This window comes from Conger conger, chromosome 11, assembly GCF_963514075.1.
Source record: "Conger conger chromosome 11, fConCon1.1, whole genome shotgun sequence".
Lineage (NCBI taxonomy): Eukaryota > Metazoa > Chordata > Actinopteri > Anguilliformes > Congridae > Conger > Conger conger.
Genome location: NC_083770.1, coordinates 33806706 through 33824765, shown reverse-complemented (window position 1 = coordinate 33824765; position 18060 = coordinate 33806706). Strand labels below are relative to the sequence as shown.

General features: G+C 40.4%; 1 protein-coding gene across 4 annotated transcripts; it reads left to right on the top strand.

The window, feature by feature from the left end:
- The first annotated feature begins 4340 nt into the window (after window positions 1-4340).
- On the top strand, window positions 4341-15565 carry LOC133141306 (beta-1,4-galactosyltransferase galt-1-like). Of its 4 annotated transcripts, XM_061261828.1 has the most exons (3): window positions 4341-4534; window positions 6633-7848; window positions 13457-13683. In XM_061261828.1, the coding sequence occupies exons 2-3, from the start codon at window positions 6659-6661 to the stop codon at window positions 13563-13565; spliced, it is 1299 nt and encodes a 432-aa protein (XP_061117812.1). In that variant the 5' UTR covers window positions 4341-4534; window positions 6633-6658; the 3' UTR covers window positions 13566-13683. The 4 variants fall into 4 exon arrangements, with proteins under 4 accessions (XP_061117812.1, XP_061117811.1, XP_061117809.1 ...); XM_061261827.1 differs by lacking the exon at window positions 13457-13683 and having other exon boundaries at window positions 4344-4534; window positions 6633-8576; XM_061261825.1 differs by lacking the exon at window positions 4341-4534 and having other exon boundaries at window positions 7723-7848; window positions 13457-15565.
- Window positions 15566-18060: the final 2495 nt, after the last annotated feature.

Sequence of the window (18060 nt, the reverse complement as noted above, 5' to 3'; positions counted from 1 at the left end):
GACGGTTTCATGTGTTTGTGGCTAACAGAATCCAAAGAATCAAGTCTACTACAGATCCAGAGCAATGGCAATATGTAAAGTCTCAAGATAATCCTGCGGATCATGCTTCGAGAGGCGAAATGGCAGATCAGCTTGTCGCTTCAAATTGGTTCACTGGCCCAGATTTTCTGTGGGAAAAGGAGCTACTCATAGGAAATGTAAACGTGGGAGAGGTCAGTGACAACGATCCAGAACTACGAAAAGCCCAAGTGCTCAACACCAAAGCAAAAGAAGAAAGGACATTGCTAGACCGCCTGTCAAAGTTTTCTGAATGGAAAAGAGCTGTCAAGGCCATTGCTTGTCTCAAGCGCCATGCTAAGCAAATCAAGGGCCTCAAACCTAAGATAAGTGAAGCCACAAGTGTTGAGGAAAGACAGGAAGCAGAGTTTTTCATAATCAAATTGGCCCAAGCGGAAGCATTCAGCAGTGAAATCAAAAGTATAAAGCAATGCAAGGAAGTAAGATCCAAAGACAAAGCAAATAAGCTATACAAACTAAGTCCATTTGTAGATGAGTACGGTATACTCAGGGTTGGAGGACGCTTGTCAAGATCTAGCCTTCACCCACATGTCAAGCATCCTGCCATTGTACCAAAGGCAAGTCATGTGTCTTCTTTACTTATCAAGCAATTCCATGAGAAGGTTCAGCATCAAGGGAGAGGAATAACTGTAAATGAATTGCGATCTAATGGAATATGGGTCATAGGATGCAGCAGTGCAGTTGCTTCACACATTTACAAGTGCACTACGTGCAGAAAGTATAGAAGGTACACACAAGATCCAAAGATGGCAGATTTGCCAGAAGAAAGAATGGAAATGACAACCCCATTCACATATTGTGGCATAGATTGCTTCGGCCCGTTCTATGTGAAAGAAGCGAGAAAGGAACTGAAGAAGTATGGTGTTCTTTTCACCTGTATGTGCTCTAGAGCCATACATATCGAAATGCTTGATGATCTCACCACAGATGCTTTCATCAATGCATTGCGTGCATTCATTGCAATACGTGGACATGTAAGACAGTTGAGATGTGATCAAGGCACCAACTTTGTAGGCGCAAAAAGAGAGTTCATGAATGCCGTGAAGGACCTGGATTATGAACAGTTGAAGAAATTTGGATGTGAGTTCATAATGAACACCCCATCATCAAGCCACATGGGAGGTGTATGGGAGAGACAAATAAAGACGGTTAGAAGTGTTCTAACAGCAATCCTTGATCAATCTGCTAAAAGACTCGACAGTGCATCACTTTCTGTATGAAGTGATGGCTATCATAAATAGCAGACCTCTGACAACAGAGCACTTGAATGATCCAAGAAGTCTTGAACCTCTCACCCCGAACCACATACTCATGATGAAGTCCAGCATAATATTGCCCCCTCCTGGTCAATTTGTGAGTCAGGATCTATACCTGCGCAAGAGATGGCGCTAGGTGCAGTTCTTAGTAAATGAATTCTGGACAAGGTGGAAGAAGGAGTACCTCCTTAATCTTCAGCAAAGACAAATATGGCAAAAGGATAAGAGAAATACAAAGGTTAATGACATTGTCATCCTTTGCAAGGACAATTCTCCACGAAATCAATGGAAATTAGCAAGAGTAGCAGAGGTGTATCCCAGCACTGATGGAAGAGTCAGAAATGTGAAACTGTTAATTAGCGACTCGACCTTAGACAACCAGGGAAAACGCACCAGTAAACTAGTCTATCTTGGTAGTACTCTTGGTTTTAGCCTTAGGTTTTGCCTGTACAGAGATAAGACACAAAACTTCTGGCACAAAGTTTTATGGACTAATGAGACCAAGATTAACCTCAAGATTACCAAAGTGATGGAAAGGCCAATGTATGGAGAAAGAATGGATCTGTTAATTATCCAAAGCATGCAAGCTCATCTGTGAAGCACAGTGGAGGAGGTATCATGGCTTGGGCTTGTTGGCTGCTTCTGGAGTCTGCTCATGGAGAAATGTGTCCAAACTAATTGGGAGGAACTATATCATGCAGCAAGACAATGACCCAAAACACAGCAAAGGACTTCATTAAGGAGAAAGATTAGAAGGTTTTCGATTGGCCAAGTCAATCACCAGACCTTAACCCAATTGAGCATGCATTTCACCTCCCCGAAACAAACAGCTGAAAGAGGCTGCAGTAAAAGACAAAAAAGGCATCACAAAAGAAGAATGCATTAGTTTGGTGATGACAGGCTTGATGCAGTTATTGCAAACAAGGGATATGGTACCAAATATTAACTTAATGTTTGTTTAAGCCAAATATTGTTATTTATTTTCATTTACTTAAATACTCTCTGTTCCAATACTTTTGCTCACCTAAAGATTGGGTGGTCTGATACAATAGGTGTTGTGTTCTAAATAGTTTAACACATCTCGGTGTAAATTACTAAATAAAAGCTGAAATTCTGAACTCTTGTCTCATGTTCACCTTTTTATCTCAACCCCAAATGTATTTAGTGTGTTGCAAAAACAAAGGAATTGCCCTTGCTTTTGCAGGGGTCTGTACATGAAATGTCATCTTACCTTATTGAAACATTTTCAATATCAGCTATAAATATTAGGCCTAGTTTCTTTTAATTGTCATATCTCTGATAAAATAGCCAAGGATGAAACCTGATTGCGTGCCGCCTAACTGATACTGCTTAAGACCGCTCAGGTCGTATCATATTTATGAAAATTGAAGAATAAACTGAAGGAGCCTACTGACAAAAATATAATTGCACTATTATTTCCGTTTTGGAGAAAAACATTTTTGAGTTCAATTGTTCTGCATGAAATCATATTGCCATCACTCCAAGGAATGTGAAAAATAATAATAATTCTGAAGTCCTTCATCCCTTACAGCATTTCCTAAGCGCATGGTTCACACCATTAAGTTAAAAAAGAAATTGTACATGACCTTACAACTACATTCCTTACTGATGTATAAACAGTTGTAAATCCTGAAAGCAATGCCCTTCTCTGTAGACCATACACAGCTTTAGCTCAGTTCATGCTTAAAGCAATACAATTTAAATTTTTAGTGAAAGAAAATGAGAAAGATGTTCAATAATGGCTTTAAAATATTTATCCAAATTTCATAATTTCATATTGAGAATCCTATAACCTCAACATCCAATACAAACTTAAAATTGTATGCAAATACAACTCTCTCTTGGGCTGACAACAAACTCAAGTTTGATAGCACGAGCTCAGTAGGCTACGTGGCTATATCTGGCTTGTATTCTCGTCTGATTGGCCACCCCTGGTGCCCCCCCCTACCAGAACCGGAATATGATAGGCCATTGTACGCAGCAAACAATATATATGGTAAGCCTTGATAGCTGGCCCCCCTCCTCCGGGTCTGTGCCACAGTCTGGCCCCCCCATTCAAAATGTTCTAGACACGCCACTGATCAGATGATTGACTTGGCCAGTCATAAACATTCCACTTTTTCGGCCTGAGGCATTATTTTCCTATTCTTAGTTGTATACTGTTATATTTGCCAAACCTGTTTTATTGCTTTATGTATTACTTCTTGGTCAGTTTCTGGTTAATGTACATGGGTTAGACTTTATCTATGTGATCACTCTAGCACTTGGAACTCTACTTCCCTCTAGGGTTTTTTAAGGATACAGCGCAATTGCCCGGGTTAAGGTTTTGCACTATTGTACGTCGCACCGGTTAAGGGCGTCTGCCGAATGACTGTAACATAAAGTAAAACATTTCCGTTTAAAATGTAAATGTTTCCTCTCGGTAATGCAGCACTCAGTCATGCGACGTTCTTACCCATAGAGGACCTACATCTATCCAAACCGTTTATTTGACCGTTTATTTGTTCTAAAGCCATTTCAAGTGAAACTAAACACTGAAACTGAATTCACTTATGCAAGGTTTTGAAACAGCCGATAGCTGGTTGACCAGCTCCATACTCAACATAGTTTGACCATCTCAAGCTATGTTTTGAAAAAGCTGGTAACTGAAATAGCTGGATTCTACGCCAGGGTTATCAAAGTTACATTGCACCCGTTCGTCGAATTAGCTGCTTTGCCACCTCCAGTAGGCTAGTATTGTGATCACGTAGTTGTCTTCATTCATTACCGTTTGGACGCAGATCAATTTTACATTACATTATTGGCATTTGGCAGGCGCTCTTATCCAGAGCGACGTACAACAAAGTGCATACCCATAACCAGGGCTAATCAATCAATAGGGGCGTTGTATACGTGAAATTTGCAGAAGTACACAAAAAGCACCAACATCCCTATTGGGCCACACCTCAGATCTCAGTCATCTTTACAGCTAACTGATCTGCGTAGCTACAGAATAAGCATCCGCCGAGTCACCACCCAAGAAATACGAGTAGCCTTTGCTGCTTCTGATTTGATAATCTGACCTCTTCCTCATTCCTCAAATATATTTCATCAGCATTTAAAAGTGAAACTTTTCTGGGTTTCTTCAGAAGGCTTACGTATGGATGGAAATACTCACGTCCGCACTCTGGCTTCATGAGGTTGGTAGCACTTGCTTGTCGATGCAGAATGGCATTGTACTCGTGGTTTGCCGTATTGAAATTCATCTAATAATGAATTTGTTATTTGGTATGAAAACAGCGTTGTTCAAAACGCTGTAGGAAACTGCATCAGTTACAGTTTGAACAACGCGAAATAGGCTAATCTAATTCATATCGTGGGGTTTAGTGACAGCCTACGTTTGAACTTTTTTTAATGCTTTTTTTTCTTCGGGCATGAACATTTGGACAAACCATGAGAAACAAAGTCACGGTCCTGAAGATTACTTGTTCTTTAATTGGATTCTATTTTCCTATTGTTCTTCTAAATCTGTTTTTAGTACGTGGGAATTTGACATTATAATTTTATCGAAAGTAGCCAAGGAACATAATGTTTCCTTATTCAGCGATACGTCTAACAATATCTCCATTTCGTTTGGTTTGAAGCTGTGGGACCGCTTATTTCTGTTTTCCCCCCCCCCCGCCATATCTCATTTTGTTTTCATTTGTTTTCGTGTTGGTGCGCTTTGCTTTTTGGTGCGCTTTTATTGAAAACGTCAGCTAATCAGAGAAAATACTGAATTACACCAGTAATGTGATGGTGCTTCTGGCAAATCAACAAAGTCATTTAAGCCACCATGACAAAGATATTAAAATAATGTAAATAAAATATGACATGCCAAAGAAGGCGTATTGCTAGATGGCGTAGCCACAAACCGTATCACTAACCGTGTATATAATTGGGCGAAAATTATATATACGGTTGGATAATTTGTAAGTTTTAATTCTATTAATACGTTCCCTGCACTCGTGATAAATGCAATATTTCGAAGTATTCCTGCAGTGTTTTATTAATAAATAACACTACTTTATCTCATAACTCAGTCAAACAGTCGCTGCATGTGGTGCATAATCTTAGAGCGAGTCGATGGGCCTAGTAACGTCGCACGTAGAAGTTATCCCTTAACCTCCTAAGACCTGGCGTACACATGCGTGGACTCCACATTTTGGGCTGTACAACCAAAATACTTAATTCTTAAGACCTAGAGTCCACATATGTGGACATCATTTTTCTCAAAACTACATCATGTCAAAAGATGATGCTTAGTTTTTATACTTAGCAGGTCCCAATAAGCCCAAATAGCACAGAGAAATTAAAAATGCATACCAAAAAAGAGTGCGGGTCTTAGGAGGTTAAGCAACCGCCTAAGTGATAGTTCGGGGAACACTCTTAGAATAGTAAGCAACTTTAGTTAGGTATACATTTCGAGTCTTCGTAAAATGCTAAGAGACACCGTTATCAGGAAACGCGGCCTTGGTCTGTAAATGTACAGCCTTAGGCTTAAAAAAATACTTTAACAATCAATTGTGATTAAATAGTAGGCTGTATGCAAGGTCGTTTATATTTAAACATGAATATAATTAGATTGTTATTATCGTAAATCGGAATATAATTGTCGAGTAGTTAATGCTGGGAATCGCCTCGTTATTCTGACAACAATGCCTACCCATTCAGGGATCCTAGGTAAATTGAGGTCATTTGTAGGCTTACGTATATTTCAAATATTTAATTCCCTCCAGCTGAGACGTTTAAACTGTGTGCAAGTTCTACACTTTTCAAAGCGGAGACGCGCAATACTTACGGATTCGCTTGGCGTTATCAAAACAAACAAACAAACAAACAAACAGGTAATTTTGAATATTGCACAGAGGAGGTTCATTCTATGAAACACACATTTAAAACAGATTAATTTTAATGTACTATTTCATACAATATATCTGCAGTATATGTGAAGTTATGTAAATAATGTAATGGTAATGGTAAATCACAAGTAACATTAATGCCATTTGCTTACAACATTGTACAACTTAAATTCAAGATACATGTAGGTGCTGCTCATATTATGGCAAATTTAAATGAACAAATTTCCATTCAGTGACACGCAAATTTGACTTGGATTAAAATGTTGGAGGTTGAGAAGTGCAATCTCAGGAAATCTGTCTTCAAATTCCACTCACAAATTATCAGTGACTGGAATATTGGATGCCTGACATAACAGAACTTTCTAATGTAATACTACTTTTTTCGTTCCTGCTGCAGGTTTGAAAGACATCAGCTGGTTCTACATGGAGAAAAAAACGTTATTGAAATGGACATTATGCATTACAGTCATCTTTGTATTAATGACTGCCATGTGGATGAATCGTAAGAATTTCAACTCAAGCCTTTACGTACATGATGACACAATTATTCATAATGATGACAGTCCAATCCACTCAAACCAGACAACTATAACGCCAGTTAATAACTTAAAACAGACAACTGTAACTCCAGTTAAGAACTCAAAACAGAAAACTGTAACTCCAGTTAAGGACTCAAAACAGAAAACTATAACCCCAATTAAGAACTCAAAACATTTAATGGTTTCTGCCTTCAAAGACCACAGGGTAAATGGAGCAACTCGGATCATTAGCATCTTAAACAGAGACCACCTGCAGCCACTGTTTTGTATTTTCTGTTGTGGAAACAATTATTCCACTCCAGCAGAAATAGATGTGCACAGTGACCATTTTGGATTTTCATATGTGACTACTGATGTGCTGTGTAAAAATAAACCAAACTGCGATGCCACACATGTCACACTCTCTCTCCTGCCAGACAAGGTGGACAGCAACATAGACTTCCTACCAATACAGAACCAGAAATGGCAAGAGGAAGCCTTCCCATATGAATTTACAATTTGCATCTCCAACCTGTTTGCAAGCTATAACAATGTCCTTCAGTTTGTACAGACTATGGAAGTGTACAGACTCCTGGGTATTCAGAGAGTGGTTATCTACAACACCAGCTGTGGTCCAGACCTTGAGAAGGTGCTGCATTACTACAGTGAGGAGGGCATGCTGGAAATTGTACAATGGCCAATAGACCAATTCCTCAACCCCTCCAAAGGCTGGAACTTCAAAGAGCACGGGGGGGACATGCATTACTATGGTCAACTGACTACTCTTAATGAGTGCATCTACAGAAACATGTACAGGTCCCGGTATGTGCTGCTAAATGACATTGATGAGATCATTATGCCTTACCAACACGCAAACCTACATCTGCTCCTGGAAGACCTCCAACACCAACAACCAAATGTGGCTGTTTTTCTCATTGAGAACCACATTTTCCCGAAAAGCCAGTTTGATGAGAGCGGCCGGTTCAACCGCACAGAGTGGAAGAAGGTGCCAGGGATCAACATCCTGGAACATGTCTACAGAGAGCCAGACAGGAAGCACGTTTTTAATCCTACCAAGATACTTGCCAATCCCAGGCAGGTAGTGCAGACGTCTGTGCACTCAGTCCTAAAGAATTATGGAGGTACTTATAGGGTACCGCCAGATGTGTGCAGAATTGTGCATGTCAGAGGGCCCCTACAAGGAAGCCTCACCAAGGAACAACTGTTTGTAGACAAAAAGCTTTGGGAATTTGAAAAGGCCCTCCTGCCAAATGTTGATAATGTATTGAAGAAATCTGGGATCTTCAATTGAAGTGTCTACAGGGTTTTATTTTTATTTTCTGTAAATGTGAAGTTTTAATTCTCTGCACTTTTAATGAGTGAGTGCCAAGCGAGTGCCAAGATTGTTCCTATAGCATTTGGGTGAATGGGAAGGAATGAAACCTGAATTAATATTTATTTATTTGTCTGGAGTGGACTCTGAGTGTTTCCACTTCTATTTATACAATAATTTGGAGATTAATGATTTTAGCACATTCTTCTGTTGATTGATATGTTTTTGTAGAGCAATCCATTCTGAATTTATCGATATGCTTATTCTTTTGAGTATTCCACTTGCACGAATGTATCGATTGTCCATCAGCTCACACTTTTATGCAGAAAGAATTCCTATCTTGTGGCTGATGAAAGCATTCATACCTCATGTTACGACAGAATGTTAACTAATTTTAAGAATGTCAAACTACATTCTTACAATGGACCAGTTTGTTGGTTGGGTGATTTTGGTATTTCTAGTCTTGAATCTTTTCTAAAAATATTTATATGCACTGGGCGGCACGGATGGTGCAGTGGGTAGCACTGCCGCCTCACAGCAAGGAGGTCCTGGGTTCGAATCCCCGTCGGCCGGGGCCTCTCTGTGCGGAGTTTGCATGTTCTCCCCGTGTCTGCGTGGGTTTCCTCCGGGTACTCCGGTTTCCTCCCACAGTCCAAAGACATGCAGGTTAGGCTGATTGGAGAGTCTAAATTGCCTGTAGGTATGAGTGTGTGTGTGCCCTGCGATGGACTGGCGACCTGTCCAGGGTGTATTCCTGCCTTTCGCCCAATGTATGCTGGGATAGGCTCCAGCCCCCCTGCGACCCTGTTCAGGATAAGCGGGTTAAGATAATGGATGGATGGATGGATTTATATGCACTGCAATTCATTTTTAAATATGTGACCTTTCCATTACGAACTTTTTTTGAACTATGTGTCGATATCACATTGCTCTATGCTGTTCTGTATTGCGTTTGATATTTCTGAAGCTATAAACCCAAAAAATCATACGTTAAAATGGTGAAATACAAAGGTTAACTCTTAGAACAATGATTTATGATATTGGAAACCTAATACTGGAAAGTCTCTTCTGTGTTTTTGAGACATCTGCGAAGGCGACAGGCAAAGCACAAGAGGTGTCATTTCTAATGTCTTTCAATATCTACCCTGACATCTGTATCAAAATAAGAACTATTTCTCATAACTAAATAACATTTTAGTTCCCTCCCATACAAAAAGAAAACGTTTGTTTGTTGGAAAGAAGACACTTTTATTAGTCACTATTGCACTCTGCTGGCAGGATGTGGGGTGCGGCCTAAAAATGCAATGAAGCAGTGCACACGGGAAGTTGAAAGGTGAATGTAATGAAGCAGGAAGCAGTGTTGTGAACACAAAGGCCAGAAGGACAGTGAACTAGAAAAGCAAGAGTAGAGAAAGCAGAAGGTAGAGTACAGCCTTCCTGCAGGTCTTCTTTTTGAAAGGACTTCAGATGGCAAAACCTCAAACTTCATACAGACTTACTTGCAACCCCTTCTGCTTTAAGGGGAAACTTATTAAACTTTAATATGCTTATTTTTCCAGTGTAAAAAGTATCTTTTCTACCCAGATATTTGTTAGGGTAATGTGGTCAGTTGCCTGCTTTTTATTTTGTTTTTATTTTTATTTTTTTCACAATCACTTCGACCCTAATCTCACTAGCTTGTGTCCCTATATATACAGTCATTGACAAAAGTATTGGCACCCCTGCAATTCTGTCAGATAATGCTCAGTTTCTCCCAGAAAATTGTTGCAATTACAAATGTTTTGGTTTTAATATCTTTATTTGTTTGGCTTGCAATGAAAAAACACAAAAAAGAACAGACAAAAATCCAAATCAGATATAATTTTACACCTAAATCAAAAAAGGGTCGGACAAAAGTATTGGCACCCTCAACTTAATATTTGGTCGCACAGCCTTTAGAAAAAATAACTGAAAACAATCGCTTCCTGTAACCATCAATGAGTTTCCTACACCTCTCTACTGGAATTTTGGACCACTCTTCTTTTGCCAACTGCTCCAGGTCACTCAGATTTGAAGGGTGCCTTCTCCAAACTGCTTTTTTGAGATCTCTCCACAGATGTTCTATGGGATTCAGATCTGGACTCATTGCTGGCCACTTCAGAACTCTCCAGCGCTTTCCCTCAAACCATTTCTGAGTGCTTTGAAGTGTGCTTTGGGTCATTGTCCTGCCGGAAGACCCATGACCTGTGACGGAGACCCAGCTTTCTGACACTGGGCCCTACATTGCGCTCCAAAATTCTTTGGTAGTCTTCAGATTTCATGATGCCATGCACACAGTCAAGGAGTCCTGTGCCAGAGGCAGCAAAGCAACTGCAAAACATCCTGGAACCTCCACCATATTTGACTGTAGGGATTGTGTTCTTTTCTTTAAAGGCCTCATTTTGTTTTCTGTAAACATTGCGTTGATATCCTTTACCAAAAAGCTCTACTTTAGTCTCATCTGTCCACAATGGAGTTTGCGAAAACTTACCTGAGGAAACCAAAAACCTTTTGAGTGAACGTCTTGTGGACAGATGAGACTAAAGTAGAGCTTTTTGGTAAAGGATATTAACGCAATGTTTACAGAAAACAAAATGAGGCCTTTAAAGAAAAGAACACAGTATCTACAGTCAAATATGGTGGAGGTTCCAGGATGTTTTGGGGTTGCTTTGCTGCCTCTGGCACTGGACTGGCACTGGCATCATGAAATCTGAAGACTACCAAAGAATTTTGGAGTGCAATGTAGGGCCCAGTGTCAGAAAGCTGGGTCTCCGTCACAGGTCATGGGTCTTCCAGCAGGACAATGACCCAAAGCACACTTCAAAGCACTCAGAAATGGTTTGAGGGAAAGCTCTGGAGAGTTCTGAAGTGGCCAGCAATGAGTCCAGATCTGAATCCCATAGAACACCTGTGGAGAGATCTCAAAAAAGCAGTTTGACTCTGAGTGACCTGAAGCAGTTGGCAAAAGAAGAGTGGTCCAAAATTCCAGTAGAGAGGTGTAGGAAACTCATTGATGGTTACAGGAAGCGATTGTTTTCAGTTATTTTTTCTAAAGGCTGTGCTACCAAATATTAAGTTGAGGGTGCCGATACTTTTGTCCGGCCCTTTTTTGATTTAGGTGTAAAATTATATCTGATTTGGATTTTTGTCTATTCTATTTTTTGTCTATTCCTTGCAAGCCAAACAAATAAAGATATTAAAACCAAAACATTTGTAATTGCAACAATGTTCTGGGAGAAATTGAGCATTATCTGACAGAATTGCAGGGGTGCCAATACTTTTGTCCATGACTGTATATATATATAGGGGTGGCACGGATGATGCAGTGGGTAGCACTGCCGCCTTGAATCCCGGTCGGCCGGGGCCTCTCTGTGTGGAGTTTGCATGTTCCCCCCGTGTTCGCGTGGGTTTCCTCCGGGTACTCCCACAGTCCAAAGACATGCAGGTTAGGCTGATTACAAACCCCCAAGGGTGGCCTGTAGTGTAGTGGTTAAGGTAAATGCCTGGGACACGCAAGGTTAGTGGTTTTTAAATTAGCCTAGATATGACACTTCCCTGCTGAATTTTTTTTTTTTTTAAACCCTGCAAAAAACATCAACAACAACAACAACAAAAAACAGCTTAGGTAAGGTTTTGAAACAGCCGGTAGCTGGTTGACCAGTTCAACCAGCTCCATACTCAACATAGTTTGACCATCTCGAGCTATGTTTTGAAACAGCTGGTAACTGAAATAGCTGAATTCTACGCCAGGGTTATCAATTCACTGACACTTTATTCGATACCAGACCTTGTCTGGCTTGCTTCAACTTTGTATTGTGTCTGCGTAAAACACGAAGATTAAAAGTTACATTGCACCCGTTCGTCGAATTAGCTGCTTTGCCACCTCCAGTAGGCTAGTATTGTGATCACGTAGTTGTCTTCATTCATTACCGTTTGGACGCAGATGAACAATCAATCAATAGGGGCGTTGTATACGTGAAATTTTCAAAAGATCACAAAAGGCACCAACATCCCTATTGGGCCACACCTCAGATCTAAGTCATCTTTACAGCTAAATGATCTAGCTTCAGAATAAGCCTCCGAGTCACCACCAAAGAAATACGAGTAGCCTTCGCTGCTTCTGATTTGATAATCAGACCTCTTCCTCATTCCTCAAATATATTTAATCAGCATTTAAAAGTGAAACATTTCTGGGGTTCTTCAGAAGGCTTACGTACGGATGGAAATACTCACGTCCTCACTCAGGCTTCACAAGGTTGGTAGCACTTGCTTGTCGATGCAGAATGGCGTTATACTCGTGGTTGAAATTCATCTAATAATAAAATACTAATAATATGAAAACAGCGTTGTTCAAAACGCTGTAGGAAACTGCATCAATTACAGTTTGAACAACGCGAAATAGGCTAATCTAATTCATATCGTGGGGTTTAGTGACCGCCTATGTTTGAACTTTTTTAAATGCTTTTTTTTCGTCGGGCATGAACATTTGGACAAACCATGAGAAACAAAGCCACGGTCCTGAAGATTACTTGTTCTTTAATTGGATTATATTTTCCTATTGTTCTTCTGAATCTGTTTTTAGTACGTGGGAATTTGACATTATAATTTTATCGGAAGTAGCCGAGGAAAATAATGTTTCTTTATTGAGCGCTACGTCAAACAATATCTTCATTTCGTTTGGTGTGAAGCTGTGGGACCGCTTATTTCTATTTCTTATCACTGTCTCCTCGGGAGCTTGGTGCCAGGGACTGGTTGGGTCGGGTCTGACACTAGATGTTTGTTTGGGATGTAGGTGTTGGGTTGTAGATGTCGGCATGGATTGGTAAGTGGACCTTTTGGAGCATCCTATAGGTGAATTCAGTTCGTCTGATATTGGGGGGAAGTATGTTAGATGAGACAGGGAGCCAGGTGACCGGTGTTGACCGGATAGTCCCAGTAATGATTTGCATAGTGTTGTTTAGTTGGGTGTCTACTTGGTGTGTGTGGGGTGACCTGGACCAGACAGTGGCGCAGTATTCTGCTGCAGAATATGACAGGCCCAGAGCTGAGGTGCGCAGTGTGGGAGCTGCTGCACCTGCTCCAAAGAGGCCAGGTCAGACACTTGGGTTGCCAGACAGATGTCATCAGCAAAGATGAATTTGCGGGATCTGGTGATGGGCAGGTCGTTTGTGTATACATTGAACAGGGTCGGAGAGAGAACTGAGCCTTGAGGAAGCCCATTTATCTGTGTTTTCCATGAGCTTACTTTCTGTCCTAAGTGGTATACAAATGGTACATAAATGTTGGATATTGGATGTCTGACATAACAGAACTTTGTTTTATGTAATATTACTTTTTTCGTTCCTGCTGCAGGTTTGAAAGACATCAGCTGGTTCTACATGGAGAAAAAAATGTTATTGAAATGGCAATTATGCATTACAGTCATCTTTGTATTAACGAATGCCATGTGGATGAATCGTAAGAATTTCAGCTTAAGCCTTTATGTACATGATGACACAATTATCCATAATGATGACAGTCCAATACACTCAAGCCAGACAACTATAACCCCAATTAAGAACGCAAAACAGACAACTGTAACCCCAGTTAAGAACTCAAAACAGAAAACTATAACCCCAGTTAAGAACTCAAAACATTTAATGGTTTCTGCCTTCAAAGACCACAGGGTAAAGGGAGCAACTCGGATCATTAGCATCTTAAACAGAGACCACCTGCAGCCACTGTTTTGTATTTTCTGTTGTGGAAACAATTATTCCACTCAAGCAGAAATAGATATGCACAGTGACAATTTAGGATTTTCATATGGGACTACTGATGTGCTGTGTAAAAATAAACCAAACTGCGATGCCACACATGTCACACTCTCTCTCCTGCCAGACAAGGTGGACAGCAACATAGACTTCCTACCAATACAGAACCAGAAATGGCAAGAGGAAGCCTTCCCATATGAATTTACAGTTTGCATCTCCAACCTATTTGCAAGCTATAACAATGTCCTTCAGTTTGTACAGGCTATGGAAGTGTACAGGCTCCTGGGTATTCAGAGAGTGGTTATCTACAACACCAGCTGTGGTCCAGACCTTGAGAAGGTGCTGCATTACTACAGTGAGGAGGGCATGCTGGAAATTGTACAATGGCCAATAGACCAATTCCTCAACCACTCCAAAGGCTGGAACTTCAAAAAGCACGGGGGGGACATGCAATACTATGGTCAACTGACTACTCTTAATGAGTGCATCTACAGAAACATGTACAGGTCCCGGTATGTGCTGCTAAATGACATTGATGAGATCATTATGCCTTACCAACACGCAAACTTGCATCTGCTCCTGGAAGACCTCCAACACCAACAACCAAATGTGGCTGTTTTTCTCATTGAGAACCACATTTTCCCGAAAAGCCAGTTTGATGAGAGCGGTCGGTTCAACCGCACAGAGTGGAAGAAGGTGCCAGGGATCAACATCCTGGAACATGTCTACAGAGAGCCAGACAGGAAGCACGTTTTTAATCCTACCAAGATACTTGCCAATCCCAGGCAGGTAGTGCAGACGTCTGTGCACTCAGTCCTAAAGAATTATGGAGGTACTTATAGGGTACCGCCAGATGTGTGCAGAATTGTGCATGTCAGAGGGCCCCTACAAGGAAGCCTCACCAAGGAACAACTGTTTGTAGACAAAAAGCTTTGGGAATTTGAAAAGGCCCTCCTGCCAAATGTTGATAATGTATTGAAGAAATCTGGGATCTTCAATAGAAGTGTCTACAGGGTTTTATTTTTATTTTCTGTAAATGTGAAGTTTTAATTCTCTGCACTTTTAATGAGTGAGTGCCAAGCGAGTGCCAAGATTGTTCCTATAGCATTTGGGTGAATGGGAAGGAATGAAACCTGAATTAATATTTATTTATTTGTCTGGAGTGGACTCTGAGTGTTTCCACTTCTATTTATACAATAATTTGGAGATTAATGATTTTAGCACATTCTTCTGTTGATTGATATGTTTTTGTAGAGCAATCCATTCTGAATTTATCGATATGCTTATTCTTTTGAGTATTCCACTTGCACGAATGTATCGATTGTCCATCAGCTCACACTTTTATGCAGAAAGAATTCCTATCTTGTGGCTGATGAAAGCATTCGTACCTCATGTTACGACAGAATGTTAACTAATTTTAAGAATGTCAAACTACATTCTTACAATGGACCAGTTTGTTGGTTGGGTGATTTTGGTATTTCTAGTCTTGAATCTTTTCTAAAAATATTTATATGCACTGCAATTCATTTTTAAATATGTGACCTTTCCATTACGAACTTTTTTTGAACTATGTGTCGATATCACATTGCTCTATGCTGTTCTGTATTGCGTTTGATATTTCTGAAGCTATAAACCCAAAAAATCATACGTTAAAATGGTGAAATACAAAGGTTAACTCTTAGAACAATGATTTATGATATTGGAAACCTAATACTGGAAAGTCTCTTCTGTGTTTTTGAGACATCTGCGAAGACGACAGGCAAAGCACAAGAGGTGTCATTTCTAATGTCTTTCAATATCTACCCTGACATCTGTATCAAAATAAGAACTATTTCTCATAACTAAATAACATTTTAGTTCCCTCCCATACAAAAAGAAAACGTTTGTTTGTTGGATAGAAGCTGGCCAAGACACTTTTATTAGTCACTATTGCACTCTGCTGGCAGTATGTGGGGTGCGGCCTAAAAATGCAACGAAGCAGTGCACACGGGAAGTTGAAAGGTGAATGTAATGAAGCAGGAAGCAGTGTTGTGAACACAAAGGCCAGAAGGACAGTGAACTAGAAAAGCAAGAGTAGAGACAGCAGAAGGTAGAGTACAGCCTTCCTGCAGGTCTTCTTTTTGAAAGGACTTCAGATGGCAAAACCTCAAACTTCATACAGACTTACTTGCAACCCCTTCTGCTTTAAGGGGAAACTTATTAAACTTTAATATGCTTATTTTTCCAGTGTAAAAAGTATCTTTTCTACCCAGATATTTGTTAGGGTAATGTGGTCAGTTGCCTGCTTTTTATTTTGTTTTTATTTTTATTTTTTTCACAATCACTTCGACTCTAATCTCACTAGCTTGTGCCCCTATATATACAGTCATTGACAAAAGTATTATGCAATTCTGTCAGATAATGCTCAGTTTCTCCCAGAAAATTGTTGCAATTACAAATGTTTTGGTTTTAATATCTTTATTTGTTTGGCTTGCAATGAAAAAACACAAAAAAGAACAGACAAAAATCCAAATCAGATGTAATTTTACACCTAAATCAAAAAAGGGTCGGACAAAAGTATTGGCACCCTCAACTTAATATTTGGTCGCACAGCCTTTAGAAAAAATAACTGAAAACAATCGCTTCCTGTAACCATCAATGAGTTTCCTACACCTCTCTATAGCTGGAATTTTGGACCACTCTTCTTTTGCCAACTGCTCCAGGTCACTCAGATTTGAAGGGTGCCTCCAAACTGCTTTTTTGAGATCTCTCCACAGATGTTCTATGGGATTCAGATCTGGACTCATTGGACTCAACTCTCCAGCGCTTTCCCTCAAACCATTTCTGAGTGCTTTGAAGTGTGCTTTGGGTCATTGTCCTGCCGGAAGAACCATGACCTGTGACGGAGACCCAGCTTTCTGACACTGGGCCCTACATTGCGCTCCAAAATTCTTTGGTAGTCTTCAGATTTCATGATGCCATGCACACAGTCAAGGAGTCCTGTGCCAGAGGCAGCAAAGCAACTGCAAAACATCCTGGAACCTCCACCATATTTGACTGTAGGGATTGTGTTCTTTTCTTTCAAGGCCTCATTTTGTTTTCTGTAAACATTGCGTTGATATCCTTTACCAAAAAGCTCTACTTTAGTCTCATCTGTCCACAATGGAGTTTGCGAAAACTTACCTGAGGAAGCCAAAAACCTTTTGAGAGAACGTCTTGTGGACAGATGAGACTAAAGTAGAGCTTTTTGGAAAAGGATATCAACGCAATGTTTACAGAAAACAAAATGAGGCCTTTAAAGAAAAGAACACGGTATCTACAGTCAAATATGGTGGAGGTTCCAGGATGTTTTGGGGTTGCTTTGCTGCCTCTGGCACTGGACTGGCACTGGCATCATGAAATCTGAAGACTACCAAAGAATTTTGGAGTGCAATGTAGGGCCCAGTGTCAGAAAGCTGGGTCTCCGTCACAGGTCATGGGTCTTCCAGCAGGACAATGACCCAAAGCACACTTCAAAGCACTCAGAAATGGTTTGAGGGAAAGCTCTGGAGAGTTCTGAAGTGGCCAGCAATGAGTCCAGATCTGAATCCCATAGAACATCTGTGGAGAGATCTCAAAAAAGCAGTTTGGAGGCACCCTTCAAATCTGAGTGACCTGGAGCAGTTGGCAAAAGAAGAGTGGTCCAAAATTCCAGTAGAGAGGTGTAGGAAACTCATTGATGGTTACAGGAAGCGATTGTTTTCAGTTATTTTTTCTAAAGGCTGTGCTACCAAATATTAAGTTGAGGGTGCCGATACTTTTGTCCGGCCCTTTTTTGATTTAGGTGTAAAATTATATCTGATTTGGATTTTTGTCTATTCTTTTTTGTGTTTTTTCCTTGCAAGCCAAACAAATAAAGATATTAAAACCAAAACATTTGTAATTGCAACAATGTTCTGGGAGAAATTGAGCATTATCTGACAGAATTGCAGGGGTGCCAATACTTTTGTCCATGACTGTATATATATAGGGGTAGCACTGCCGCCTTGAATCCTGGTCGGCCGGGGCCTCCGGGTACTCCCACAGTCCAAAGACATGCAGGTTAGGCTGATTACAAACCCCCAAGGGTGGCCTGTAGTGTAGTGGTTAAGGTAAATGACTGGGACACGCAAGGTCAGTGGTTTTTAAATTAGCCTAGATATGACACTTCCCTGCTGAATTTTTTTTTTTTAAACCTTGCAAAAAACA

Bases quoted from the DNA above. Each gene is read 5' to 3' on its own strand.
- LOC133141306 (XM_061261825.1), top strand. From the start codon at position 7,785: ATGTCTACAGAGAGCCAGACAGGAAGCACGTTTTTAATCCTACCAAGA. The intron at 7,849-13,456 runs GCAGGTAGTGCA...TTCCTGCTGCAG, and splicing joins AAGATACTTGCCAATCCCAG to GTTTGAAAGACATCAGCTGG.